Genomic DNA, 27,690 nt, shown 5'->3' with positions numbered 1-27,690 from the left:
CTATATGTGTGCAACTTGACTTGAAGTCAAACTGGGTTACCATGCGCACTGACCTGCCACTTGCATGAGTGCACATGTGTGCCAGCCCATCTCTTGCATGACCCAATTCCCTTCTCCCCCCACCCCCCACCCCAGCCAGACCACCAAGGCTGGGGACCGCTGTCCTAGAGTAACATCAAAACAATAAATAAAGCAGAATACAATCGTCTATGAAAATATATATTGGAAAAATGGTGAAATCTTCACTGTGCCTACCGATGCATATTTAATATTCTGGAAGCCATAGCAGGAGAAACAAGGCATCTGGTTTGTACTAGGGGCAAACATTGAAAGATATAGGATCTGTAAGATATTAAATCTTTCTATTTCCCTGGCAAAGGTGCATGAGAACAGCAAATATTTTGCACCCAGCTGCCTTTTATAAATGACCAAAGTTATGAGGAAAACTGAAGTTTTGTTTCTCAGGAATTCTCCATTCTTGATACTTTTAGGAGTGATTTGTCCAGGTTAAAAATGATTAAAACTGCAGGTAGTCCTCGACTTACAACAATTCATTTAGTGACCATTTGAAGTTACAACAGCACTGCAAAAAGTGACTTATGACCATTTTTCACATTTATGACCCTTGCAACATCCACATGACCAAAATTCAGATGCTAGGCAACTGACTCATTTATGACAGTTGCAGTGTCCCAGGGTCATACAATCAATCACCTTTTGCAATCTTTTGACAAGCAAAGTCAATGGGGAAACCAGATTCACTTAACAACCATTTTACTACGTTACAACTGTGATTCACTTAAAAAATATGATGAGAAAAGTTGTAAAATGGGGCACAACTCACTTAACAAATTTCTCACTTAGCAACATAAATTTTAGACTCAATTTTGGTTTTAAGTTGACAACTATTTGTAGCATAAGAATCATAGTTAGAATAAGTTCTAATTTGGAGAAAATCCACAGGAAAAAAAATACAGTTTGAATGTAAGAAAGAACATGACTTATTTTCTAATAAATAAAAGGTCCTTGCAGGTTCTGTTTCACTATTATGAACACACACTCCCTTTCTATAAAAACATAATGCTGCACTGTCATATAGTCACTGTTGATCTCCACCACTACCAACCTTCTATCTTCATATCTGTATTTCTGACATATGCATTCCACAACCATGAGTGATGAATCAGTCCATATCCATATTTTTCTCCCTTTGGGTAAGGCAGGCAGAGTGTCCAGTTTATCTATTGCCTTCTCTATTTTGCTTGAGGAAACACCTCAGTCTTTCCCCATTGGATAAAGCATAAGCCAGAGGTTTAGCAAAGTGAAGGAGGATAGATTCACACACACATTTCCCCCTCTAAATATACCTTTAGAAAAGAAGTCAAGACCTATCTCTTGCCCCAGGCTTTTAAGTCAGGTTGAGTAGAATCCAAGTATGAATGATTTGCAGTACAAAATGTTGAATTTGTTGTATTTTTTCTTGTATGCTGCCCAAAGTCATATTGTTTGAGTGGGTACCGTTACTAAATAAATAAGGATGATTTCCAATATTGTCCCTCTACATGGATTATTGGGAAAGGAATTTCCTTACTTTAATCCTTTTTTTTTTTTACTCGCCTACATACACTTTAGACTCACCTACACTAGCCTCATGGCAAGATAAGTGGCAAATAAATTTAACCAATAAAGTTTAACAAACAAATACAATTCCCCATCTCAGCTCTGTAAATTAACACCATATTGGAACTTCCTTTTTCAGTATTCCCCTTCTTCCTCCTACAAGTCTTGCTATGCGGTCTCAACATGGTGTGGAGCTTCCTTGGATGAATGAATGAAGATTATTGGAAGTGTATGTCAAGAGTAGATATTCCCAGAAGAGTCACCCAATTAAAGCAACAGGCATCTACACTGGACATCAGCAATAAAAGAATGTGACTTTAGATGGCAAAGGCATCAATTCATATTGCATGGGCAAGGCAGTGGTAAACCATACTTGTATTTTAACCAAGAAAACAATTTGGATAAAATCTATGTAATTGCTAAGGCGTGATAGCACATAATCAATTTTCAGCCTTTCCATGACTTCCTATGCTCAACAATTATATTTATTCATAAACTCAAACATTTTAAAATATTTTAAATAAAAGCAACCAGTAATCATTGTGCTCCCAGAGGTTTTCACTGACTGAAACGACAAAGTACTTTTTTTTTTGCATGGAATTCTGTTCATTAGAAAAAGAGTAGAAAAGTTTTAACTTATTTTTATGCATTCTTGGATGTTAGTGTTTTAATGCTGCCTTCCTTTTTTATTTTGTTTTGTTGATGCTTCTGCTTTTGTGCAGCTGGTACTTAAATACACTTTCATGGTTTATAAGCAGAATTTATTAATATACTCATGTTGGAAGAACTCTGTTGACAATTGTTTGTGATGTAACACATAGCTCATTTAAAACTCAGAATCATCTCTAATACTTTTTTTCCCCTAAGTGGCAATGACAGCAATCTTTCTCACAGATTTACTGTGGATATATATGCAGAATAAAACTATATCAAAATTATTATGATAATAAATAACTTACATTTGCTGACAGTTGTGATGTTAGGGTGGCCACTTTTTCCTGAGATGCAACCAGTTCCCGTCGTAATTTATGAATTTGCTAGGTATGACAACAAATACAAACAGTTCTAAAATATGACATTTTATTCACTTGCTTTGACTAAAGACCATTTAATAATCTAGAACACGGGTGTCAAACTCGCGGCGTCACGTTGCTGTCACGTGACGTTTTGCGACGTTTTTCCCCTTCGCGGAGCTGGGATGAGTGTGGCCTGCGCGTGATGCATCGGGCCTATGGACCACCAGTTTGACAGCCCTGATCTAGAACACAAAATATAACTGTGTTTTCTGTTCCCGGTTGTGTGTTTGAATGGTATATAAATATTTCATTAAAGAACACAGGGACTACATTGGATGAAAGACTTCTTTAATCCAATATCATAGACAATCAAATATAGACAACTATAGTACTGTGCAAAGCAAATGCTTCCTGGAATAGACAGCCATCTTCCTTCCACCTTGGAAATAATGTGAGCAGTAATATTTTCCCACTCTTCCCCAATAACTACTATTCATACTTATGCTGGATATTAGGGTGGAAGAAAACTATCTTGCATTCTATCATGCAATCATACTTGCATTCTATCCATAGCTATCATGACTAAACTGTACTTTGGGATAGTTTATCAGTTGCAAAACTACTTAACTTCTTTTAAAGCTATCTAATCCGTTGCCCATTCCACATTTATGCAAATAAATTCCACTGTTTTGATATTCATAAAATGAATGATATGCAGCTCACTGTTTAATACACAAATATATAAACATATATTTTAAGGACTCAGAAGTATTTTTTTCAGACGTTAGTGAATGCTGAATTATACCCCGAAACAAAATGTTACTTTTAAACTTGTGCAAAACAGGTTTAATAATTTATATACTTGGTGAAATACCCCAAAATAATTCCCTCAAAAAGTTACTCTTTAACAAACCTACAATATTTGATTAAGAAAAAGGTACTCTAAAATGTAGTTCACCATTTTAAAATAGATTCAATACAGTGGTGATTGGTCTGGGCAGATGACAAGATAATTAAGAAATTGCTGTCATTAATATCCTTATTAAAAATCATACATGATGCTGCAGAAATATATTTATTACCGTACTTATCCAGTAAATAAACAGATAAATGTACCATAAAAATACAGTACAGTGTTGTAAACATTATTCAAAATAAAACACCAGTATATGTTTGAAATTGATGTGATTAGGCTGTGACACCCAGGAAAAAGTTGTGGTAAATATTGAGAGCTTTATGAACATATAATAAGGAAGTATCATAGAAAAGATCACTGTACAATCAGAATGCCACTACTGAAAAGGACTTGTCTAGAGACATTTGCCTCAGATGCTGAAACTCTTGAAACAATGTCTTAGGAGAACATCTCAAAGCTAGGTTGGTAAGTATAAAAAAAAATGCCCCACAATCACAACTATTTTAATATATTGATTATTAAATAGTAAGTATATTTATATTTACCTCTGAATGTGCCTTTTCTTCAGCCTAGTGGGACAATAAAGTAATTATTTATAAACATTTTAAAATATTTTCTAAATTATTTATGCAAAGTTTACATTAGCAAAGCTTTAATAGTGTATGGTTCCTTTTTCTGCCACATTCTCTTTTATTATTTTCACTCTTCAAGTCACACATATGTCTGGAATCTACATGATTATCAACAAAAGAAAAGAAAAATATCAAAGCATTAGACTTTTGGCTTAGCTAAAAATTAATTCCCAGGTATAATTGTAGATAAGAATTAGAATGAGAATATAAATTGTAAATATTTCTAAATCTTTTAATAACTTGGAGTATTATCAAAGTTTTGGATTATTGGCTGCAATTCAATAAATATTCACTTGGAAACAAGTCTAAATAAATGTAATATACTTATTCTGAATAAAGGTTTGAAGATATCAGTATAATATGTTTTTAAAGCCTTCCATGCTACCACAAACATAAATGTTTTAATATTATGTTGAATAGCTTCCTTTTAGAAAGACTGACAAAATGATGTCTAAGAGAAATAGAAATCTAATCTCTATTACAAACATTATTATTCTTAAAGCTATAGTTATGGCAGCTGAAGTTGTTTCCCCTGCTTTAGTGAATATTGACACCAAATCACAAACAATAGAGATGTGCAAAACCATTTAACCTCAAAAGCCATTTTGAATACGCTTCTATAAAACAAAACACTTAAATTCTGAGAATTTTATTTCTAGTAGAAAACAAAACAGTGTGAAGCATGAAACAAAATTGAGCAGTTTCAAGTGTTGCCATGTTGAGTGTTCCAGCTATTCTGAATATTGCAATTGGACTAATGTTTTATGGCTTGTAATTGGGTTGCTTTTTTCCCCAATTCTTTCCCATCCAGACCACTCATATCCCTGCTGCTCTCAGTTAAGACTGGATCAGTTAATTCTGGAACAGGCAGAAAAGCACTCCTTCCTGCATGCTGTTTAAGTTATGATGCTATCAAAAGGATATTTTATGAACTTTAAATTATAATATTTAAAGTAAATGAATAAAAGCAGAATAAAAAATAAAGGGGGAAAAGCTTTTATCAAAGTTTACCAAAGTTTACATAACTATATATTGTTATATTGAATAACAGTGATGGATTATTACCAAATGTACCATTGAAAGATTGGAAGAAAAAATAATCCTTTACCTCTTATGCTGATGGTCTGTACTTTGAAACATATCCTTCACTATAATGGCATAGAATTAGGGCACTTTAAAACATATATGGAAGAAACAGTAGGCTAACAAATAATATGATTTTGGTTGCCACAATGTAAAAAAGATGTTGAGACTCTAGAAAGAGTACAGAGATAAGAGCAACAAAGATGATTAGGGGACTGGAGGCTAAAACATACAAAGAAAGGTTGTTGGAATTGGGTATGTCTAGCTTAATGAAAAGAAGGACTAGGGGTGACATGATAGCAGTGTTCCAATATCTCACGGGCTGCCACAAGGAAGAGGGAGTCAACCCATTCTCCAAAGCACCTGAAGGCAGGACAAGAAGCAGTGAATGGAAACTAATCAAGGAGACAAGCAATCTAGAACTAAGGAGAATTTTCCTGACAGTTAGAACAATTAATCAATGGAATGACTTGCCTCCAGAAGTGGGGATACTGAAATGTATAAGGTTTCCTGCCTGAGCGGATAGTTGAACTAGAAGACATCCAAAGTCACTTCCAACTCTGTTATTCTGAATAAATAAATATTTTTGTACAATTTAAATTTAAATCTTTTGTATAATATTTCCATTTGATCACTATTTCTTCATTAGGAACTACTCAATTGAATGAGCTTTACCCAGCTCAGCAGGGGTATTGTTGATCAATGATTATGTCCTTCAAGAACAAATCCTGCTGAAGATTTTAAAACCAAGAGAATACCATGCATGCCATAATAAAGATTACTTCAAATTCCATTATCACAGCTAGCTCTTCAAATGATGATGAAAAAGCCTTGTCAAGTAGCTGAAAATTGAGATAGGAGAGGGTCAAGATATTGAAATCTCAGAATGGTTGTTTTGGCTGATTAAACTGATGTGATGATATGTGTCTATTATTACATTTATTTATTTATTTATTATTTGATTAAACTATATGGCTATGTTGGCTGTATGCTGACAACTTTCTTAGTAGTATCAATTAATGCAATTAATGCTATTATTAATTATATGATGTAAGTATAGATTGTGAACTTCTGAACTTTTTAATTTATCCAAGTTATTATAAAAGAGCTTTTCACACTGTCCAAGGTAAACAGCTGGGTTATATATTGGCTATTGCCAAATGAAAGAAGAGATGACAACTGTATTCTCAACTAAAAGAGAATTCCTTCTAGACCCCTATGTAAAAGGGGCAAAAAAAAAGTGCAAAACAAGCTATCAAAAAAAACAAAACCCTTACACATTGATTATTCTAAATACACTTGAATTCTTGTGAGCTTGCTTCATTAATTTCAATTTAGTCTTCTGAGAAAAAAACCTGATAATCATGTCAGTGTAAATTATGGTTGGGAAATTGTTTTCTCCTTCAAGTTTGTATTTTCTTTTTATTTATTTATTTTTAATATGTATCTATAATAATCCAGGGTCTACAATAACTGGTTTGATAATTTCAATACATTTATAATATGTTAGGGTTTCTTTCAATACATAATAGTTTGTGTTAAGGTATGCAAAGCTCTAATTTATTTGTCCTCAAATGTAAAAAAACCTGCACTACTAAAATTCTAGAATTTGACACAACTTACAGGAGCACAACCCAGTAATTCAAAAATGGGTTTTAGATATCCTGATGCACACTGGATAACTGAGAAACTGGAAGAATGCCTAACAGAAATCAACATGGGCTTCGTTAATTAAAGAAGCCGTAGGAAGAAAGAATAATCTCTGCACTATGCTGATGATAATAGCTGAAAGTGCAGAACCATTATGGTGAAGTGGTTAGAATGCAGTATTGTAGACTAATTCTGCCAACTGCCAGCTGTTCGATTCTCACCAGCTCAAGGTTGATTCAGCCTGCCATCCTTCGAGGTTGAGGACCCAGTTTGTAGGGGCAATATGCTGACTCTGTAAACTGCTTAGAGAGAGCTGTATGAAGCTGTATATTGCTATTGCTATCTGCAAGTTCTAGTAATAACAGCCAAGGAACACAGTAAAAAAGACTAAAATTAAGACTAAATTAAATATAGCTAAAACCAAATTAATGACAGTACAATAATCAGCTTAAAATCGCTAATGAATATATCATAGATAGATAATATTTGCTTTTTAGGATCAACTACTAAAAGTAGAGGAGGAGTCAAACAAGAAATATGCTCTTGACTAGCACTTGGTAGAGTATTTATGAAGGCCTTGAAATTGTATTCCGATGTTGATATGCCTATACCTAAAAAACCAGAATAGTGCAAACCATGGTATTGCCTGAAACATTTTATAGAAGTGAAAGTTGAACTGAAGAAGCATGATAAGAAGTATATTGATGATTTTAAACCTTGTTATTGGAGAAGAGTCTTGAGAATATTATGGACAGTTAGCAAACAAATTAACCAAGAGTTTTCACTCTAAACACAAATGACCAGACTCAAATTATTCTACTTCAAGCACATTATTTGAATATCTAGTGCTCCAGAGAATGCTGTAATGCTGGAATATAACAAGAGGGTGACCAGCAGAAGGTTGATGGTTTTAGTTACAGTAGAAATGAGTAAACTAGTGGAAGGTCCGATTATTAAAAAAATTACCATGGAGATGAACTATAGTTATAGGTGCCAGGAGTTGACATTGGTGCAGTAACGATTTTGGAAACTGTTTACTGGAATTAGTAGTTTATATTAAACCCTATTAAACATATTAATATCTAGATATTTCAAGCACAGTATTTTTGCACTTAAAACCATCAATTATCAGACAGGGATTCTTAGAATTGGACACAATTGAACAAAAGAAAAAATAAATATTCCAAAATAAGCATAGGACTCTTTTTTTAAACTACAACTAAAATAGGTTAACTACTGTGTAAATATTGTGACATTCAACTTTTAGAATGTGATTCTTAAACTACATTAAACATTCTTACCCTGAGCCTTATTATAAAATCATTATTACATGAGAAACTACTAGAAGAATTTGTTTGATGGCCTGAATACATGGGAAAAAGGTAATAAAAATAAAACTTGCATTTAGAAAAAGTAATTTGATCCATATTGATCTAAAAATTCATAGACAAACGGTCCTACACTGTATATGTTTCTAACAAGTTTGTAACCTTAAGGAGTCAGTAACCATATTTTTCAAAAATTGGGCACCACACAAGTGACTCTAATATGCAAGGAAGGCTTGCATGAACAAAAGCATCCTTTGTCCAGTGACTGGATCCCAGTTTACATTAAAATGTACATTCACATTTGATATAACCAAGCAATTAATCTACGGTATATAGTAAACTTTTAATCCTGAAATACTCAAGTTTTAAAGAATGAAGTGTATAATGAAATTTTAATGATTAGCTGTCATAATTTCATATTGCTTGATACACATAAACTCAAAACAAACTTCCTCCATAAGAAAAAATGTATTACTAATAATTAAAAACACCTACAACCTGGCTCACCATAAATCACTTTATACCAGACTTGAAAATTGGGCTGTCAAAGCAAGGCTGCAATTTCCTGCATTGGGAAAGCTGTTTCAGTACAGGAAAAGTAATCCACTGAGTGACCAATTACTGTGCCACTTAACCTTTAAAGTGCACAAAAACAAGCCAGAAAGGTACAGCACATCAGAAAGCAGCACAAACAATTTTGAACAATTTGCTGTCAAGGGAACGAAGGAAAACAGCAAAAGTTTCCAGAAAGTTCAAGAAAGCAAGGGCAATCTGCTTCTGAAACCATAAAGAAGGCGTTACATTCAAACAGCAGTAAGAATTTTTTTATTGTTTCTTAGCCTGTCAGGTGTCAATATGTTTCCGGTTACATGTGCAGTTTATTTTTTTAAAAGCAAAACAAATTTTGAAAAAAAAGGAAAAAAATTAATGATGGTACAATAAAGTAATAAGTAAAAAAGAAGGGAAAGGGAAAGGGAAAGGGGAAGGGAAGGGAAGGGAAGGGAAGGGAAGAAAAAAATGTCTTCCACTCTTCTTAACAGCAGTTACAAGTACATTTGAATTTATCTTCTCTCTCTGTAAGGCTACAAAATATTCTCCTTCTTTCTAAAGTCGATGCTTTCTAATCAAACTCATAAATAAGAAGTTCATTCGTTTCTTTTTTTTCAGCAAAATGTTCATAAAGGGTCACTAATATATTATTGTCACTAATATATTATTGTCTTTCCTATAATCAAACAAGTAATTTTTATCATCTCTGCTAATTCTGTCACCTTTACCAGCCATTCATTCCTCCATAGTGGATATATCAGAACCTTTTTTTAAATTTTAAATTTTTGTGCATATAATAATATCAAAGCAGTTATCAATCCAGATGTTAATGTGTTTTCAAGCCAATTTTAAAAACCATACACAGAATCTACAACATCCAAGATTTTAAATATATGTTTAGGACTTACTGTGGAGTAAAGAGAAGAAGTGCTGGAAACTAATGATAATGATGATCCATGTACTAAAACAGAAATACCAAAGTTGGTATTAGAATAACATTGATAAAGCAACAGGAGTGATTCCCTGTCAAATTCAATAACAGAACATCTCTTTTTAAATTTGAGTAATTGTCTCCAAAGAGAAAACTATAATAGAGGCTGCCTGTTTAGAAATATATTTTTATTCCACAAAATGATTTTTCTATGCTTAAAAAAACACTTGCACACAGAGATTTTAGTAATACATTGCAATTTTGCCAGTAAACAACATCATCATTTATTTTGTTCTGATAGGAAAACAGCATCTGAATGTCACCCTTTGGCAAAGCAATTTTTGATACAGCAAATACAGAAAGTTTCAATTGCCGAATGGACCCTACATTTCATGGAAGATAAAAGTTGTTATTGCTAGGCAGGCAGCTTCCACTGTAAGTGAGATGGATTCTGTTTTAAAAGTATCTTTTTGATAACATACCAGATGAAACAATTTTAACTTGTATGCGAAGCTTAGAATAAAATAAGACATAGCAACCACACTTAACAATTAGCATTTAAAAAAAGTAAAATCAAAAATTCAATATGAGAATTTTGTTGGATTAAGAATTTGGTCCAGGTTGGAATTATTACATTGCAGAACAGGGAGGGCTATAATCCTTCATACCTCACTGAATCTTGGTTTATACTGAATTCCCGGGCCTGTTATTTATTTCAGAGAATAAAGCATCCATTGGTGTGAATTTTTTGCAATGCAAGTAGCAAGTGTTGAGGCCCATGATAACTATAAGAGGAGCATAGGGTTGCCCCTATTGCAAGTTGCCCTGCTCTTTTAACACAAATTGACCTAGAGTATTGCTACTTTTTTGCATACTATTAGGCCTCTAATAAGCAAAGCCGCTTGGGTCATTGAAATGATGCGATTTTTAAATTTTGTTTTCTCTGTGCTATGTTAGACAATTCAATTTGCTGAAAGCACAGAACAAAACGAGCTTGGATTGCTGCAGGTGCCAGAATCAAGTGAGTATTAAATCTGGGATGCTGCCAGATCTATACAGAAAAACAGAAGGAACACCTTAGTGTCAACAAAAACAATGCTTTGTACAATGTATGTATAAGGAATCAGCATTCATAATGAAAACATCAGATTGATGAACATCAGACTGATGTTGATAATAGAGATTGATTTCATTTTATATGATTTTGATTTGATTAAAAGTCTTCAGCAACTTGGTAACAGGTGTGGTTATGAATAACTGTCCAAGGAAAAATCAGAAAAGGTAACAATTGCTACAACTTAACAAAGGAAAGCGATCAAATGATGAAAATATTCATGAAAGACAGAATAGGCCTATTGTATTTAAGAATATAGTGATTGTAATTATTGAAAAGCTTAAGAGTATTATGTTTCCAAAGGCTATTGAACTACTAAAATAAGAGTGAATTTCGAAGCAGATAGAAAACAAAAATCAGTTAAAACCTATGATTTGCTTCTAATATATCTATAAACTCCGATTATGGCATGGGTTAAACTCTGAGTAATCCAATAATTGTTCATTGCTTCACACATCCTCTTACCTTCTTCCATGCTATCTCTGAATGAACCAGAATGACTAATTGCACGTGGTCTGTCCTCTAAGGATGTAGCACTACCACACAACTGAGAATCATCATAGAGATCAAATGAAGAATCTTGTGCAGGATTGCTGTTTGACCTCATCATACTAGGTCCAGGAAGTTTGAACTGGGATAAATTTGTTGGACTTACTGCAATATCAAACAAAAAACATTAATGTTTGAGTGAAATGCTATGTATATTCTAGGGAAAATCTATTGAATGAAGTGACTTATTGACTATGTTTTATAAACAATTAAAACCATTTCTAGGATAAATTTAACCTCATGGATAGTATAGTATAGATTGTGGCTTTAGGGTTAAATGTGGCTTCACATTTTTAGATGTGGTTCCAGAGCTTCTTAACAAAATGGATTTTTTTCCCCAGAATTGAATGGTAAATTATTAAATGAGGAATTATATTACTTCCTATAAATAATTTTAATTACATGTAAAGGAAAATAAAATTTTATTTTTTCCATGGGCCATTTTCAAATAAATGTCTTGGACTAGGTAAAGTTGCACATCTTTGACAATTTTTTCTTAGTTGCAGCAGTTACAATTATCTAGTACACCAAAATGTATTTATAATCTTAAATTGATAATTCCATGATACAGAGCTGTTTTTAGCCATGATTTGAAATATGTGCTTCTTTCTTTTCTTTTCTTATCTTTTCTTATCTTTTCCTTTCTTTCCTTTTCCTTTTCCTTTTCCTTTTCCTTTTCCTTTCCTTTCCTTTCCTTTCCTTTCCTACCTCACACACAGGGAATTATCATTTGAAAAGTCGGTTTCCAAGGCTCTTAAGGGGAAGACTTTTGATCCTTTTATTTAGAGAAAACAAGATTTATCATCTTTTTTCACAGTGTGTCACATAATTTGTTAAACCAAGCCACTATCAGCAGTGTTTGCTTTGAAATAAATAGCTAAAACGTTCCTGACTCAACATTCCTGACTCAACTTATAGGAAAATGACACACAGGCAGGTAGGTGAAAGAAAAATTTTTGCAAAAAGACCCCCAACAACAACAACAAAAGAAAGAAAGAAATAAAACCCAGCAAAATCTGTAACTGACATGAGAAAACTTAATCTGGAAACACATATTAATTACTTCTGACAAATCAATGGAGGCTATGACTCCACCAAAATAGAATAAAGTAACAATGCAAATTATTCCTTTTTACCTAAATTAGAGAAATATTTGCCAGTTGCAGAGGAAGACATAACTGTAGGCGACACCAGGGGAGACTGATTTCCAGTGTCTTGGAGCCCTCCAGTAGAATGTGAACGCAGCCATTCTTTCCCTTCCTCTTGACCAGCCTGGCGAGAAGATGGAGTATACCTGAAACAGATGTCCATGGACAAATTAAAAACATTCAGATGCTGTATTCAACTAAAGCGCAACACTTACCCAAAGATTAGACTCTGTTATCAAGTATCACTTTCAGTTCAGATGATTTTTAATAGAATATTTGAGGTAAATATTACCCAAGAAAAAGACAGACAACTCATTAACAAAGAGACAATTGGCATCTAACAGAAAATCATGCAGAGGAAATTGTTCAGGAAACATTTAAAAACGTTAGAAGAAAAAAACAACAGAATCTGAATTCAAGCAAAATGATACATTTAAAAAGTAATTGGTGAAAAGAGAACAGTGGTCAGTTCTTATATAATGATAGCTAGAGGAGCAAAATGCACAGATAAAGTTGAAAACAATGAGAATAGATCAACCTATAAAAAGAAATGATTTGGGTTTGTAAGTGACACTTGATGGGACATCTTATGGGAAAAAAGCATTATTTGTCCACAGAGTGATCCTGGGATACCACTTTACCACTAAATAGATATAAGAGGTGAACAAAAAATACTCTCTTGTGAAGAACTGTGTTGCTGAAACTAAGATTTGGGAAACTGAATTTTCCATAGACTTTGGGGGATTGCTGCTCAGGACAAAAATGTATCTCCAACAGTATAACAGCCCACATTGTGACAAAGGCTTAGAAAGTGTTCAGTGATAAGTATATAAGGTCCTTTTAGGTAGTCAATTTGCAATGTAGTGCTTACATATATCTGCAAAGTTAAAAAATGAAGATTTTAAAAATGGGTGCTATGATTTTTCCGAAGCCTATTTTTAAAACTAGACTTTGCATTTGCTGTCCTTTGCCTGCAAATAAAGCTTGTTCTTGCTGTCATAATCAGACCTGTTTCTTTATATATGTGGAAACAGACTGTTGGGCTGCTATACTTTGATAATACTTGATCCATGGGTGGGAACAAGGTTTGCTGAGGTGGGTATATTTAGACAACCAAATAGGATTGATACTATTTTTCTACTGTCAAATCTACTTGAGATTTACTAAGCTCAACTGATTATTACTTAGTAATATGCATCTCGAGAAAAAAATATTTCACTGCAATCTAATATTTCAGTTACTTGACAGTCCACTGCTAATGTTGGTCTTGAGATCAGATTTTAATTGACTGACACCCAAAAACAAGGAACACACCATATGTACTGACCCTGATAATTTTCACAGGAATTGACTATTTACTTTTCTTTAAAAGAATTGAAGATAAAGGAAAAGAAAGATGGCAAAACCCTCTCCTTGGATTCTAAAAGACTTAATATGGTTCTACCAATTGTAGCGTAATTCTTTTCAATAAGCAAAAGTGTAGGTAAAACTATAACTGGTTCTTTTTTAAGAATCTTTTCCCCCCACCGGTCTCCTTTGAAAACCCACCTCAAATGCAGCTTCAAGGGGCTGGTAATTCATTGAAATATACCTTCACTGCAGCAGAAGAACGTTGTATCCTTTCTACTTGAAAATAATATTATTGAAAACTTTTGGAAACTAAGCAGTCTTGCTCTCTGAGAGTCAGTTTAAAGTCAGAAGTAAAGTAAGACTGTAGGATTCAATAATCAGCATAATTGTGTGGTAAATGGGTATTTTTTTATTTGAATAAGAAATCAATTTGTAAGGAATCAATCTGTAAAGAACAGAAAACTATGAGCAGTGGGAAGTTATACCTTTAAAGTGACATTTGAAGCAAACTCTGGGTTCTCGTTTCAGATTAATTTGAGGAATCAGTGAAATTGTTTTGATCAAACAAATGGCATTTTTAGTGGACCCTAGATCAAAAACAGGACCTGCCCAGTGAATGTGTAAAGCTGTGGAACAACACTTGATGGATTGTTTGCAAATGATTGGTAGTCAAAGGACCATACTTCGACAATTACTGACTTAGATGGTCAGAAGATACCACCCAAAGCAAAATTTGAAACTTATCAGGAAGTTCCTGTGAAACAGTTGAGCAATTCTGGGAGAGAAAAAAATTTCAACTATGAAAATTTGTTAGGCAAATATACAGATTATTACAATTGCTGGATGCAGCCTACAAATTATTCTTATTCTTCTCATTGTCAAAGAGATAAAATATTTTAACTTTTTAACAATCTAATTTCTAAACATAAATGGAAGTACTATATTAGTTGTTCGCTACAGGTTATACAATAACAAGAAAAGGATGATGTATTATAGAGAGAAGCTACAGAACAACAGAGAAACAGCAGTCATGCTGAATAAAATATTATATACCTTAATCCCTTTTTGGGCAGTGTATTTCTGTCAAGCTGCATGCTGTTAAAACAAAGAAAAACCCTAAAGACATACAATAAACAGAATACTTCAAAATTAAAAGGTCTAAAAAGGTTTGAATTGCAGATACTGTATTTTAGAAAAACTATTTTTAATGGAAAATGTCAAATCTGTAAATGAGGTGTGTTAATATTGTACAAAGATTATTCTTCACTTTTCAGTAACAGTGGTCTATTCTTACATTTTTACAGTGTTGAAATCATATCTAGCTTTAGTTATTATCTAATTCAGATTCTTATATTCTTTGGGAGGAATGTCTGGATAATACAGATGGTATAATTGTTTGATTTCAATTTATTGTGCTAATGTGATTTCTTTCCATAAGCATAGTTAAGTATCTAAGTCAGGACTTTTCAAAAGGCAAGTTCATTCATATGTAAATGTATAAAATGTTGAACATATCTTGCCATCTCCAATTTTTATGAAATTTGAAGATAGAAAATAGCTGAAAATGTAGTTATGTTGGCAAGAGAACCTAAACAAATGAACTGGGCTCAGATATTAGTTTAATGTAAGCTCAGGATACTACTTTCTTCTTAGTCTAGATTTCTTTTCTCTCTAGATCTGCCCAAGACTTTTTTCCTTGACTATTAGTTAAGAAAGGACTGCTTTTAGCACCTGAGGATTTGAAATTTTAGCTTCTTTCAGTTTTGATGCTTAAACTATGGTCATGTATTGTTCCATATATCATTGTATTTTGTTGGCTACTGATATTGTAGTTATGAAGCGCACAATGCCAACATTTGAAAACCAGGATCACAAATAACACTAAGAATTAGTTGAAAGTTGAAGACTAATGGAAAAGTCTTAATTTTTGTTGTGATGAATTTTCTACCTAATGAATAAATCAATAAATATTTTTTGCAAAAGCTAAACCTCATATAGAAAGCAAAAACAAATATTTACTGAAAACAATAATATAGAGTTGTATTATTAAAAGTGCCATAGATTTTTCTTATGTTTTAACATTACATTGTTTCTAACAGCTTACAGTTTTAATTTATAAAAACAATTTAAAAGATAATGTCAGTGTATTTTTTTCAAAACACACTATAACAGGGGTTCATTCTTAGTATCTAATTTTGTAGGTAAACATAAGATTTAATTCTATGATATCTGCTTTCTTGGATCTCCTAACATAACAAATACAAAAGCTACCTTTTTTTCTTTTTTTGCTAAAACAACAACTATCTGTCATCATGTAAACACAAGTAAAGCTTTCCTTCTATTTGAGCAGCTGAAAATAAATTACAGTCCCCATATCAAAAAATGAATCTGTTGGATTACTGTGGTATCCATAGTTCCAGACTTGGTTTGACAATGCAAAGACAAATTGACAAATGAAGTAATAAAATCTGTGTCCTGAGCTGTGGACTACTTCACAATGTACATGAGCAATAACTAAATAAATCATATTTGTGTTTTACTTGAATAGCAATGAACAAGTGACCACTAAATCTGAATACCTGTCTGTCAAGAGACAAACTTCTCATATTGCCGAATGCTATATCTTTTTCTTGATAGCATGAGAGGAAGGGATCAAGAACTGTGCTTAACATTTGGAGGGAACCCCGCCAAGAAGGGGTGGAGCCAGATAAAAAAATGTGAGCAGGTGTTTGGAAAAAGTAATTGCCTGGATACAGAAGTCATAATCTATACATGTACTTTGTCCATTATTGACCAATACTTGGCCTAGGGTATGAATGCCAATACCCTATTTAAACTTTTCAGTGGAAAGATAGGAAAGAGAGATGAACTTTGTAGAGATGGAGGATTGTCCCTATGTATTTATTAAGAGAAGATGTAGCATAACACATATGGCAGATATTCCCACAGAAGAGGATCAGAAGTTAGCCAAAAAGTATCTTCTAATATTGACTTAAGGCCTTGACCAGAGTCCATCTTGGAAAATAAAAAGCATACTAAGCTCAGGGCTCCAATTAATCAGCAAGGTAGAAGGGCAGGTACCACAGGAAGACATACATGAAACCACCCATCCAGAATTCCTAAAGCATTTAGATAACATAAAAACCTGTAGAAAGAGGAAAACCTGCAGAGATGACAGGACAATTCTCTGTAACAAAATCTAGGATAAAGAACCTATTTAAGATCTGAACGGAGATAGATCACAACCCTGATCACTAGGCCTGGCTGATTGAAATAAACTTTTAATTAAATAAATTTGCTACATTGGGAATATCTTTTACAAAGTCAAAGGAATGGATCACAAACAGTTAATTGTGTCCATCAAGTTTTGAAGGTGCATCTTATGTTCATGATGCTAAAATGGACATAACAGGGATACAACTAAAACAAGATTCCTTTTTCACTGATTGGAGGAAATCATAGGAATATGACCAATTATTAAAAATATTCATTACAGCATCTTATTAGTTTATTTATTTAATAAATTTATATAGCTGTGCAACTCACAAAACATGACATGAGGTTGCAATTTTTTAGTAAAAGGTAAATCAAACAGATTCAGTAAATGATGCATGATTACACCATATTACACCAGATATGTCAGCAATACAACTGAATATTAAAATATTTACTATAGTAATAATTTATTACACTATGGAAAATATTTTAAATATTCAGCAATATGTATTCCTGATATATCTGGTCAGGGGAAAAACCCAAACAATTAAATAATTGTTTTCTAGAGCATAAGCTATTCAGTCCAATATAATTGTCATCCATTTGCTGAATACTGAAGTATTCCAGCCTGGAGCAGAAGATAATTTTTTTTCCCCCAGTATGTCTTCAGATATGTCTATAAGAAATATTGCTGCTTGTGTTGGACAGCTTATGCAGCTGTTGCTGTGGATCTGTGTTACTTTAACACAGATTTTGCTTGCTTCATTGTTCTTTCACATTTGTGAAGACAATTATAGCATAAATCTACAAACATAATCAATAGTCTGAAAAACAGAGATATTTCAAGAAGAAACAAAGCATTGGTGTATGCATGTACATATGCACACAAATTCATGCAACATAGTACATAGAAATACTGTGAAGTGAAGCACTGAGTACATAGGACATAGTTTCATGATGACTCTAATGTGAATCTCATATTTGCCAAGAACACATCAATTTGTTTTGGGCTCACAAAGACTTGACACAAGTTATTCACTTCTTAGCACAACCACAAGGAGATGTCTAAAAAGTCTCCTACTGTATTAATTCTGTATTGCCTTATACACTGTAAGCCGCCCTGAGTCTTCGGAGAAGGGCGGGGTATAAATGTAAACAAAAAAATAAATAAAAAAATTCTTAACTATGTTTACTTTCAAACGAACCATATAAATACTACATTTAGCCTTTTCCAAGCTGGTCTCTTCCAATCAACTATACACAAAAGGCTAAATCACCCTGCTTGTTAGAACTGACAAGAGATTTGCAATTCAACACTTCTAAATGTCATGAGTGAGAGAAGGTTGTTGAACTTTATGAAACTGAGTTGTTTATGTATTGATCTTTCCATACAAATTTATTACATACTTCTTTTCATAAAAATAAATATTAAAGTGTTATAGTTAAAACTTTTACATACAAATTTAACACTATTCATAATTAAAGTTAAACAATTGTGAGCTTTGGGCAGTGTGTAATTATCTTAAAAGGAGACTTTCTAGAGAAATCTTCAGAGAGAAGGAAAGAGATTACTTATATCATGCTACCCCAGAAGACAAGCATTTTGTAGCTTCTGCCCAAATTACAAGCACTAATATAAAGTAAGCTATAATTTATTAAGCACAATTATACTGTTATATATTATATACATTGGCCGGGTTAAACTACTTGATTATCCTCTTTTTGCTATTTTGAGAATGATCTAAGCAAATGAAGGAACACATACGAACCACTATTTTGAAGCCATCACGACTATTAATTTTATTAATGTCATTACTATTTTCTAAATGTTTCCCAAGTATCTTAATTTCAGTCATAATTTAATAGATTCTGTAGAAGGAATCTATTGAATGAAATAAAGAATTCTTAGACTTTTTTTCAATCCTTAGTTTTTCAGAGTTTCCCCGTACCCCCAAGCTCAGTTATGATTCTCTCTCTCTCTCTCTCTCTCTCTCTCTGATTAACTCACCTTTCTGAAAGAGTAGATCTGACACTTCCAGTCCTCATGAGCAGGCTCTGAACCTCTTGAGTGCTTGTGGTCAATCCAGAGAGGGAGCCATGATGACTAAGAGGGAGATCAATAGATTCAGAGCTGGTGTGAAGGCTAGTCATTGATTGGTAACTCGGTGTATCCTTACTACCAGCAGAAGAACTACTCAGGTTTGCAGCCCACACAAGACCACCTGATGTGAAAGAATGGGCTGAGGCTGGACTTGAAGCCAAGGAGTGACTTAGGCCTACAACATCTGTATTTAAGTCCGAGGGCTTATTGAAGAGAGGGCTACTGCTTCCACTCTGCCCACCTGCACTGCCCATGCTACCTGTACCTGAAGATGGAGATTCCAGACTGCCTTGCCGAGCTAATGTGGTACTAGGGCTGGGCATGGCAGATGTAGATTTCATGCCTTCTGTATTTGGTGCAGTGGCAGCTTTGCCACTGGCTTTGGCACCAAACAACCTAGAAGCAAACCAACAACCTAAATGTTAGAAACCAAAGCTTCACATCATAATATCTGGAATATCAGCACAAGTTACTTTTACATTTCTCACAAGGAAATCCATTTTGATTATGCATTGTTAGATGTCGTTTAAATAATTCAAAAGCACTCATTTAAACTTTGTCTTTTAAGAAATATGGATCTTCTCATAGAGATAATAAAATCAACAGTTGCTCTTTATGTAGATGCTTAAATAGATTAAATGTTCATCAAAGCTTAACAAGTATTTCAAAAGCTTAATCAGAAGATATTTTAATAATTAAAGTATTATAGCATGATTATGGATAGCCACCAAATCAATATTTTTCTCAAATCTGAAATTAGGTGAAAAATTCTAATTTCAGTTTCTTTCCATATGTATCTATGTATCTGTGTATCTATGTATCTGTATTTATCTCATTAAATTTATTCTCCAAGACCACTCCAGCAATCTCCAGCAGAATAAAATTTCTTTTGTGAACTGCAGAAAATTGCATTTCTAAAAGATCTAAAATAGTTTGCCCTTCTATAAGGAAGGCTTTTCTAAATTTACAGTTTATTGAATGATAATGAAAAACAATATACATAATATTTATTTATACTGTAATAAAAGCCACGGTGGTAAACAATTTCTAAGTAAAATGTTGTATTGGTGACTGGCCACAAGAGGGTAGTCCCAGCTTTCTTTCAAGATTATTGAGTGTTTTTGATAGAACAATTTATCCTGCTAACTTGAGTCAAGCTTTAATATCCAGAGATTGCCAATATGATTTAAAATTTTCCTTCTTGTTTTTTCTGATGAAATGCTGTGGTTTCAAAAATCTCCAAATCAAGGTGGGCTGCATATTTTTGCACAATTTGCAACATAATAGAATGATTGAAGGTAAGGAACATCATATTTAGATATCTCAGGCATCTGCCCTGGTTTCTACAAAACTCTCTCCCTAACTTACTAATATATGTTGTTTAAAACATACATTCATTTTCTTAAAAGAGAAGTTAAAAAGATGAAACCAGTATGCTACCCTTCAGTTTCTTTGTGTGCCCCATCTAGATTAATAGCAGGGGTGAAATCCAGCAGGTTCAGACAAGTTCTGGAGAACCAGTAGTGGAAATTTTGAGTAGTTCAGAGAACTGGCAAATACCACTTTTCCCTGGCCCCAGAGTGGGGTGGGAATGGAGATTTTGCAATATCCTTCCCCCCAAGAGTGGGGAGGCAATGGGGATTTTGCAGTATCCTTCCCCTGGAGTGGGGTGGAAATGGAGATTTTGCAATATCTTCCCCCAGGAGTGGAGAGGGAATGGGGATTTTGCAGTATCCTTCCCCTGCCACGTCCACCAAGCCATCCGCACCAAGCCACACCACGCCCACCAAGCCATGCCCACAGAACCGGTAGCAAAAATAATTGGATTTCATCACTAATTACTAAGGCTTCTCAGAAAATAAAAAGTTAGTACATCTGTCCAGAAAAAAGGAAATAAAATAAATAGAAAGGTTTGGGTCACAGAAAGTATCTTTGACTTTAGCATCCAGTAAAACGATACAATAACAGTTATGTCTAACTGTAATTAGACATAAAGCTTCTTATGAAGCATTTTTTGTGACTGCATCCATAGCATATTGTAAAATGTATAATTTGTCTTTCATCGTGTATCTAATAAGATATTTAGAAGATCATTTATAATCCATAAATATAAAGAGATATTTATTTTTTAATGAACATTCATCACTAGCACTAGTTAGCTATTATGCAATTATGAAATTTCAGCCCTAGCTCATATGGGATCCTTACTACTATGCTTTTCCTAGTCAATTATCAGCCACAGAAGCAAGTAAAAGCAGGCTTCCGCTTATATTTTCTTGAATAGATAACTATTCTGTAATAGACTTTGCCAATTAAATTATATTAATACAGGTCTCCTTCTGTCCTGTATTCTGTTACCAGGCATTTTGACTGGCAACAGCTGTTTATAATTAGATTTAGACATTCTTTCATATTTTTCTGCCTACTGAACATTTGATGAGCATTTCATAGCGTCCAAAAAGAGAAAATTGATTGCAACCATTTATAGATGTCAGACCAACTTTCAACCTAATTGGAAGTTCCAAAATTATTTTGTTAGTCAACATTTCATTTTAAATGTTGTAGAGATATAATGTTGGAAGACAGACATAGTTTCACTCCCTCTGAAAGGGAGATGGGTAGTTTCAAACTTGATGAATAAGTAAAATAAAATTAGTTTGCCTAAGTTTTCAACATATTTCACAGCAAAGCATTAGTTGCTAGCCAGCTATTTTCCAGGAATTTCTCATGGGCCTGCATAGAGAAATAAAGCAACTTGCAATGTATATATTCTGATAAAATGATTTATTTAAATGTACTATTATGTCATTTCTTCATCTTCGTGATCTTTCCTTAAGAAAAACACTGTACACTGTGTTAATTTCTGAATTTCAGAATTATTTTGGAAGAAAACAGTGAACAGATATAACTAAAACTCAACATGAAAAGAAGTACCTAATTTTTTTTCTAACTGCTTTTGAAAAGCCTTGTAAACTTAAAAAGAGTAAAACAAATTCCTTAGAAATACTATAAGGAGTACTTGAAGAAACATATAGGCATATGCCCATCTGAAAACCATCATGGATCCACTGTTAGACCCCTTGCAATTTGCCTACCAAATAGAAAATAGATCGACAGATGATGCTGTTAATATGATTCTGCACTATATCTTACAACATCTTGAATCTCGAAAGACCTATGCAAGGGTACTCTTTGTAGACTTTGTGGACTTTGTAGACTTCAGCTCAGCATTCAATACCATCATTCCAGATATTCCTCTAACTAAACTAAATGAATCATAAGCTTCCTAAAAAACAGGAAGCAGCAGGTGAAGCTAGGCAAAATCGTATCAGATACTTGTACAATTAGCACAGGAGTCCCCCAGGGCTCTGTGCTCTCTCCACTTCTCTCTATACACCAGTGACTAAATCGCAAAAGATCCCTCTCCTAAAGTACTGAAGTTTGCAGATGGTACAACAGTAATTGGTCTCATTTGGGATAACAATGAATCTGCATACAGACGGAGGTTGAACAACTAGCCTTGTGGTGCAGCCAGAACATTCTTGAACTAAATATACTCAAAACTGTAGAAATGGTGGTAGATTTTAGGAGAAACCCTTCTATACTATCACCTCTTACAATACTAGACCACACAGTATCAACAGTAGAGACGTTCAAATTTCTAGGTATTCAAATTTCTAAGTATTAATATCTCAATACTTAAAATGGAAACCTAACATCGAAGTCATCAAAAAAAGCCCAACAAAGAATGTTCTTTCTGTGCCAACTCAGAAAACTCAAACTGCCCAAAGACCTGCTGATTCAATTCTACAGAGGAATTATTGAGTCTGTCATCTGCACCTCTATAACTGTCTAGTTTGGTTCTGAAACCAAACAAGACAGACACGGACTTCAACAGATAATTAGAACTGCAGAAAAAACAATTGCTACCAACCTGCCTTCCATTGAGGATCTGTTTACTGCATTTGTCAAAAAAAGGGCTGTGAAAATATCTACAGACCCCTCACATCCTGGACATAAATTGTTTCAACTTCTACCTTCAAAACAACAGTATAGGGCACTGCACACCAGAACAACTAGACAAAACACAAGGACAATTTTTTCCCAAATGCCATCACTCTGCTAAACAACTAATTCCCACAACATTGTCAAATTATTTACTAAGACTCTATTACTATTCTTCTTCTCATCCTTCCTAGTACCTAACACTTCCCACTTATGACTACAACCATGTTGCTTGTATCTTTACAATTTATATTGTTTTGTTTCCTAGTATGATTTGATTGCTTATTAGTAACCTATGACAATCACTAAAAGTTGTATCTTATGATTCTTGATGAATATATTTTATTTTTATTTTTGTACACTGAAAGTATATGCACCAGACAAATTCCTTGTGTGTCCAATCACACTTGGGAAAGGAAGGAAGGAAGGAAGGAAGGAAGGAAGGAAGGAAGGAAGGAAGGAAGGAAGGAAGGAAGGAAGGAAGAAACAAAGAAACAAAGAAAGCTAGCTAGCTAGCTATTGACAGTTATGTCGTCCACTCAGGTTCATAGTCACTGCTATACTCTCTATACTCTCCAGTAGAGAGAAATTAGAAATTGCAAAATCTGACTACGTATGAAGAATTACTTGTATCTGTCCTGCATCCACCCACAACTGAGAATCCTAAATTTTAATATTGGGGGTGGGAACTGAGAAAAATTATAAAAAGCTTAGTGAAGCTTTTACCATCTCCATATGAATTGGACTACTATGCCCATCAACCATGACTAATGGCCATGATGGGAGCCCAAATGTTTCTAAATGGTGGGTTACAGTATGCAAGACATATTTCTTGATAATGGAAAAAGTTTTATTATTATCAAACAATTGGGAAAATCCAAACGCAGCTATTAAACAGTAAAATTGCTAATTATAGTTTTTGTTAGGACTGTTGTTGGTTAATTGTCCAATAGATTACTCTCTGTATGACTTTGAAACACACACACACACACACACACACACACACCTATATGTATACATGTACATATCTACCATGTTCAATTTTTACTGGAGATTTTGCATTTTTAGGATACTGGTGTTGCATATTAGATGAAATGGCTTGTTGTAAGTGAAGAAAGAAATGCAAGGAGAAAGAGATATTTGTATCTGCCTTTCCCTGGAAGTGTAAATCTATTGTGCTGTTGGAGCATGAAGTACCATAATCCTCCAAGAATCCCAAAGGAAGCCAATTCCATAATATATCTATGGAATATCATCTCTTCTGAGAAGGGTAGAGAGGGCAAGAATCACAATTTTCACATAAAACATTTTTACCTTCTAAATGTAGGTGAGGCAATATCTGGGTATTTTGAACCTGGCTGTCTGAGACTTGATGTTCCACAGGCACTAGCTGAAGTTGGACTTGATTTGGGAGAACCAGACAAGGATACACTCTCAGAATCAGATATTGCCACTTTTTCCTTTTCTTTGTCCGTCTGGTTGATTGTTACAGGACTAGATCGTCCTGAGCCAATCTTTGTAGGTTCCCTCAGTTTGTTAGTGGCAGCAGCACCAGCAGACTTGCTGCTGACATTAGAGTCGATGCTGCTGGTGCTAGATCTATGTCCACCTCGGCCAGGAATCCCACTTGTGCTTGATTTTGAAGGACGTGGTAAACTTCGATACTGCAAAGTGGTCTTTGAACTCATGTGTAAGACACCATCTTCTTGATTCTGAGAACCATCTAGACTGGTCTTCCTCCCTGCATTTGATTTTCCACCAATGGCTGCAGATTTAGGCATCTTCCCCAAAGTTGCTGAGCCACTTGTTATGGTTGCTCCACTTGCAGTGATTATTGTTGAAGAGCTGACCCCAGTTTTCTTGAAACCAAAGGAACCTGTGGCTGTTGATCGGCCCATTCCAGAAGGAGGTTTTTTCCCTTCATCTCCACTGCTTTTTCCTGCATCTGAAGGGGAACGCTGGATGGAAGCTCCTTTCAGGGGAGTTTTTACTTTTTCAGAAGCTTTGGCATCATCTGTTTTTCCTAAAGAAGAGGACAATTGCTGCAGAAATCCATGTCTAGTAGATTTCAGTTTTTCAGTAATACTTTATATAAAGAGCAGAGCCCCATATGGCCTTTCAAATGCTGCAAAACACCTCTTTTGAAGGGTTTGCAAAGCACCTTCACCTTTCTCAAGGTGAAGGATATAACTGGGCAGTAAACAACATGCCAGGGGGAAAGTTGAAGGCAGAACAAACTTTCTGTTTGAAGATATTCATAGGGAAATAGCCAGACACAATGGAGTCTTGACTCCTTGAGGAGAGGGAGACCCAATAATTGATGATAAAGGATGAAATGAGAGTTCACTCTCGTGGAAAACCAATCTACCCATCCCACAACTGCAAAGGAAATAATGGCAGTATTACACTCTATCATTATTCCCCACCAAATACTTCTGAATTATTGTCCAAGTGATACAATTCAGTTATACAAATTATCTGTGTAATAAATCTAATATTACAGTATTACTGGTTTTCTATGCCCAGGAGCTAAACGTAGAGTTTTTCCATCTATTGAGGTCAATTAAGGCAACTTAGGGAACTACTAGTCTTACATGAAACACTCTCAATGCCTTTCCTACCAGGTGTCTTGATAGTACTTCCTCCAGCTTTGTGCCTAGATGATGTTGCTCCCACTTGTGCAGTCATGCCTCTTCTCCAAGAGCCTGTCTGAGAAATGGGAAGAGGAGTTTTTTGCCCTCCTTTCTCAGCCTCCTCAAGCAACCCAGGAGGATGGCTCCTCCACTTGCCACTGTTGTCAAGATTGCTCTCAAGATCTTCCTCTGGCTTCTTCAGTTCTTCACTGCTTCCCCAAGGTTCTCCATCAGTTACTGAACGTTTTTCAGAATCTGTCTTCAGCTACCAAAAATAAATATCATGGAATGAAATTAATCAAGTATTTTTTATTTCAATCAGTGCAATGTAGGATACACATTATATACTTAACGTCTTGCCCTCAAAATGATGATCATTCTACTTTGACTGGTATTTGGTATTTGTATAGCTAGTGCTAAGTAAATTAACTTAGATAAACTAATAATATATAACAAAAATTAATGCTGATTCTTGAGATTGTTTTCTTCATTACATCTAAGAATATGAGGATCATATATTTAATTAATAGGCAAGTTTCAGATTCAAATTGTGAAAGAGTTTCAATTTGCCTACAAAATTGTCAGTACTACAATAAGTGGCTTGACAGGAATATGATTCTTAACTGACAGGTCACGTGATTGGGACTAAATGTGTTTACTCAGAGATTAGTTGTTATTTCACACTCTCTTTATAACCAAGAGTGTGATATGCTAAGAAAGAACTTGGCTATATCTTTAACCCTCAATCTTGCCTCCATATGCAGCACAGAACTTTGCCTTGGGTTGCTGGCAACACCGTGCTGTGATCAATAGAAAATGTAATCATGTCATTAAACTCCAGCAGTGTTTATGACTCTCCACAGGTCCTTGATCAGGAAATAGGTTATCCGTTCCCCCCCCCGCCCAGAAAGATTGTGCACAGAAGGTGTCCCTTAGTTGCTTTGATTCAATTAATTGTTTCATCGTGGTTTTATGACATGGCTATACCAGAAGCTCTAATTATAACTATAACATGTCAGAAGAGACTTAGGACTGTTATAATTCCCACAAAGAAAACATAAAAAAACCAAAGAAATAAACAAATGCCTCACCCCTCCACCCCGAAATCATTTTAGTAAAGAATTTACATGTTGAACAAGTATGTTAAGAAAAAATGACAAAGCATCCAAGTGGCTGTCTGGAATAAATATCCTACCCTAGACAGAAAATTAGGAAGGTGAGACCTACATGGGTAGGTATATTCTTTCTTGAAGAAGCAGTATCGTTAGAATAAGAACTGACCGATGATGTAGTATTGAGGTCATCTGTGCTGATGTTATCCAAAGTATCACTGAGGCCACTGCTAACAGAACTGCTATCATCCCAACTGTTGGAGATAAAAACAACAGAGGAAAAAAAGAAATTGATATTTCATCTATTCGACTGAAATTCGCTGATGTCATTGATTTCATGGGTTTTTTACTCAATAAAAATATTGTTAAATATAAACTTTAGCAATCCACATATTGCTAAAAATGCTTTGATTGTAAATAATTTACTGAAATATGCAGTTTCTATCTTTATCAAGATCTAGTATAAATGTCCACAATAGGCTGATTTGTAGTTGGACTCATATTCTGTAAGATATCATAACAGCTGCATTAAACCAACCTTGGATTATGGTTTAAATTTTATTCCAGTATTAGTTTAGATTATTTCAAGGCTTTTCAGAAAATGATATGGGTTAAGGTTAGGTTGGTTATTCTTCAAGGAAATAAGCATAAATCAAATAAGATTCAAAGAATATAAAACTGCACTACTTCGAGTCTTCTCAGAAAGAACACTGAAAGTGAAAATAATATACATTATT

General features: G+C 34.2%; 1 protein-coding gene across 1 annotated transcript in view; it reads right to left on the bottom strand.

The window, feature by feature from the left end:
* Positions 1 to 27,690, bottom strand: part of NAV3 (neuron navigator 3) — a 576,609-nt gene that overhangs the window by 42,054 nt on the left and 506,865 nt on the right. The window contains exons 14-23 of the mRNA XM_058190061.1: positions 27,123 to 27,207; positions 25,830 to 26,106; positions 24,523 to 25,231; positions 19,111 to 19,599; positions 14,940 to 14,981; positions 12,525 to 12,682; positions 11,305 to 11,493; positions 9,703 to 9,755; positions 4,098 to 4,121; positions 2,580 to 2,657 (exon numbers count right to left, since the gene is read on the bottom strand). Coding sequence (XP_058046044.1) covers positions 2,580 to 2,657; positions 4,098 to 4,121; positions 9,703 to 9,755; positions 11,305 to 11,493; positions 12,525 to 12,682; positions 14,940 to 14,981; positions 19,111 to 19,599; positions 24,523 to 25,231; positions 25,830 to 26,106; positions 27,123 to 27,207 — 2,104 coding nt within the window. The remainder of the gene's footprint in view (positions 1 to 2,579; positions 2,658 to 4,097; positions 4,122 to 9,702; positions 9,756 to 11,304; positions 11,494 to 12,524; positions 12,683 to 14,939; positions 14,982 to 19,110; positions 19,600 to 24,522; positions 25,232 to 25,829; positions 26,107 to 27,122; positions 27,208 to 27,690) is intronic.

This window comes from Ahaetulla prasina, chromosome 7 (genome assembly GCF_028640845.1).
Source record: "Ahaetulla prasina isolate Xishuangbanna chromosome 7, ASM2864084v1, whole genome shotgun sequence".
Taxonomy (NCBI): Eukaryota; Metazoa; Chordata; class Lepidosauria; order Squamata; family Colubridae; genus Ahaetulla; species Ahaetulla prasina.
The sequence above is the reverse complement of the archived record's forward strand: the minus strand, read 5'-3'. Positions and strand labels throughout refer to the sequence as shown.